Raw genomic sequence first — 3,753 nt, 5'->3', positions numbered from 1 at the left:
TAAATAGCACAGATCTTAATCTACATGAATATATAACTCTAATCAACATAGTGTACATTTTCAAAAAAAAAATTTCAGAAAGTGTTTTGTCCCGACTCTCAAGAATCAGTGAAATATACAATGTACAGACTATTACCTATAAATAAATCTAAGGTGGCATGAGTGCCAATGATAGTGGAGTGCAATTATTCAGATATGTCAATCTAACCTTTGGTATGTGTGTGTGTGTGTGGTGTGTGTGTGTGTGAGTGTGTGCTGGTGCGCGTGCTTGTGCGTGTGTGTGTTTATATGACCTGTAATATGCAAACTCAAGTTCCCAAGTAAAAGTGTTTTCCAGTAGTTTATTTTAGTTTGAACATACAGAACACAGGTTACTATGGAAAAATCACTTAATTCAGGTTTTTTTCAACAACAGTATAAAAGAGATTTGCTTCTAGTACCTACAAATCTAATCTAAAACCTAATTTAATCTAATCTAAAACACATTGATCACAGTGACAGAAGACACAAGCCTTGTTAGTGAAGATAACACAAAGGTAATGTCACCGCCACATCCTGTTTTGAGAGATGAAGCTATCTGATACCGTGCCGGATATAAGTATTTACACATAGAGAAAAATGTTTGAAACGTATTAAGCTTTTAAAAACAGGAAGCCTGTTAATGTCATCATTTTAATGAAATCTAATGATAACAATCAAAACAACATTTAGCTATCAACATAACTTCTATATGCAGTGTGAACAAAACGGCAAAGCCTGCAGATAATTGCCGCTGTCTTCAAATAGTGACCACTGCTTGACACAGCTCATCCTGGGCCATCAGTGGTTGTTCACAGAGTAACAGAGGTGTTTCTGGACCTGAGGCTGCTTGAGGTGGTGACTGTGCCCTTCCTGTAGGCCACAAACAGCTTCTTGCTGATGAGACCGTGTTTGCAAAGAGCTGAGAGCAGCTGGTTACGGAACTTCTGCCCAATGAAGGCATAGAGCACTGGATTCACCGCACAGTGCGCGAAAGCAAACACCTGGGTCACATGCAGGGCCAAGCCCACCCTACCGCGAACTTCACACGTCCCAAACCCAAGTGTTCCTCCTCGCATGAGTGTGTCTATCAGTACAATAATGTTGTGAGGCAGCCAGCAGAGAAGAAACGCTAACACCACTGCCAGGATGACTCGCATGGCCTTGTGCTTTTGCTGCGTGCGCGTGTGAAACAGTGTCACCACAGTCCAGCCGTAGCAGAAAGCCATCACCAGCAGTGGCAGAAAGAAGCCCAGGGTATGGCGAAGGAAGCGTATGCCAACTCGCCAGTGAGCGCTGCTTTCACCGGTTAGGTTTTCATAGCAAATCATCTGCCCGCCCTCCTCTCTAGGCGGGATGCTCTCTCTCTGAATGGCCACAGGCAAGGAGAGCACGCTGGCCACCAGCCACACCCCACCACACACCAGCCTAACCAGCCTGTGATGGGACGTCAGTGTCCGTGTAGCTCTCACAATGGCAAAGTAACGATCTATGCTGATGCAGACCAGCAGGAAGACGCCGCCGTATATCGATGATTCCTGAACGGCCGACAGGAATTTGCACATGAAGTTGCCGAAGACCCAACCAGAATGGACGTAGATCGCCCAGAAAGGCAAAGTGAGACAGAAGAGAATGTCAGCCATTGCCAGGTTCATCAGGTAGATGTCCGTGCTGGCTCGACTCTTCTTCATGTCGCAAACCACAAAGACAACTACACTGTTGCCCAGCATGCTGAAGACAAACACTATAATGTAGGTGATCATCAGGGCCAAGCTGCTCAATCCAGGCACATCTTCACTGCAAGGAGAGAATAGTTCCTCATCAGATGTGGGATAGTAGTTTGTGTCATTGTAAAGGCTATCAAAGAGATCCAGGTCAAAGACGTTGTCCATGGCAACTACAAAAAGAAAGAAATCATTGAGTTGTTAAGATTTATTTATCATCGTTGAGTCCTATAACGAAGAAATGCCATTCAGGGAAAATAGAGAAATATAACTTAAGCCTAAATGACTGAGTGGGAATACAAACAAAAACCTTGTGATTTATTTTGGACCCCAGTATGAAATCTACTCAGTGCTCAGGAGTTCATGCAGAACTTTAGAATAGAACACAAACTGAGCATTTTAGTCACAAAGAGATTTCAGTTCAAATGTATGTTTTTAAATTATAATTATTGACAATTACTTCTGCAAAACCTTCTAACCAATGCATATAATCGTAATACAGTTACATCTATTTATTGGAATGTTCAGCAAAATAAATCATAAATAATTAAAAGTAATATCCTAACTGCTCCTGTGTGGGCAGATGAAGGAGGTCCAGAGATTCCCTGCTTACCTGCTGCGGTTCTTCTTGGTCAGTCAGATCGAAACACAAACCCCAACAATGAATAAAAAAATAAAAAAATACGAGTATATATAAGGAGAGTATTACTCAAACCAGGACAAGAGGCATTGCGTTATGCGATTGCAAGACAGATGTACAAACTGTTAAGTGGAAGGGAAGTAGATAAAACCACAGATTATCTATGTCTGAGCAAGGAAACAACATGGAGAAACTGCTGCATTGATATCACACAGCAAGGTGTGTGTGTGTGTTTAGTAAAATTTGGTCAAGTGGAATACATACAGCTCATTATGGCACTACATTACATTCTATGACACTAGACCCCTAGACGAGTTTCTTTTTTTTACAATTTGTTTTTATTGAAGCAGATATTGTACATGACATTGTGCATACAGGTTAAAGGGGATTTTGGAGATCATTTTTTATATAGAGAGAGAGGAAAGAGGAGAGAGAGAGATAGAGAGAAGGGAGGCAGGTTGTGGAATCCCTACTATTGTTGTTGAACTTTATACATACATAGACCCTGAGGAAAAATACAAGTGGGCTGGATTTGCAATGAAGTCATAGGGTACATACAGAACTTACAGGATGATGTCAAACAGCAATGTAGGTTAGAACAAATCCCATCATAGGTTGTGATAGAGAGAGAGAGAGAGAGAGAGAGAGAGAGAGAGAGAGGGAAGAGACAAACAGGAAATTAAAAAAACCAAAGAGATGGCAACCCGCCCTGGAACCCCACCCAACCCCACATTCATACAACCCCGCATTCACACAACCCCGTCCTGGACTGCCTGAAATGCAAAATAAAATGATAAAATAAAATAAAAAGGATCTGATCTGTGTTCTTGTAATCAGTCACTGGTCTGGCACAGCCTGTAGATCTGTGAAATAGGAGAGGAAAGGTTGCCATCTCTGATAGAATTTATCAGTGTGGTTCCTCATAGTGCATTTGATTTTCTCGAGTCTAAGAAAGTACATTGCATCCTTAAGCCATTGCGAAATAGAGGGAGGGGTGAGGGATTTCCAATGTAGGAGCAGGCGTCGCCTGGCAAGCAAAGAGGTGAACATGATGATTTCCTTTTGTTGGGTGTTAAAACAGTGTAGGTCATACGGAGTACCGAAGATGGCAATGTTAGGGGAGGGTAGAATTTGTATTCCCAATATGGTGGACAGTGTGTTGAAGTAACCTGCCCAGTAGTTGAGGAGCCTGGGGCAAAGAAAAAACATGTGGCTTAAGTTACAATGAGGCATCGAACATCTATTACAATTGTCATCTACGTCTGTATACATTTCGGCTAATCTGGATTTAGAGAAGTGGACCCTGTGCATGACCTTGAACTGGATAAGAGCGAGACGGGCACAGGATGAGGCAGTATGCAGGTTGCGTAT

General features: G+C 42.2%; 1 protein-coding gene across 1 annotated transcript; it reads right to left on the bottom strand.

Moving 5' to 3' along the window:
* Positions 1–355: 355 nt before the first annotated feature.
* On the bottom strand, positions 356–2,458 carry cxcr2 (chemokine (C-X-C motif) receptor 2). The gene is made up of 2 exons (XM_076167810.1): positions 2,356–2,458; positions 356–1,915 (listed from the first exon to the last, which is right to left on the bottom strand). The coding sequence occupies exon 2, from the start codon at positions 1,908–1,910 to the stop codon at positions 831–833; it is 1,080 nt and encodes a 359-aa protein (XP_076023925.1). The 5' UTR covers positions 1,911–1,915; positions 2,356–2,458; the 3' UTR covers positions 356–830.
* Positions 2,459–3,753: the final 1,295 nt, after the last annotated feature.

The sequence above is a fragment of the Genypterus blacodes genome, unplaced genomic scaffold (assembly GCF_046128005.1).
Source record: "Genypterus blacodes isolate CSIRO-AG114 ecotype Tasmania unplaced genomic scaffold, CSIRO-AGI_Gbla_v1 ptg000176l_1, whole genome shotgun sequence".
Lineage (NCBI taxonomy): Eukaryota > Metazoa > Chordata > Actinopteri > Ophidiiformes > Ophidiidae > Genypterus > Genypterus blacodes.
This window is presented reverse-complemented; position numbering and strand designations above follow the sequence as displayed.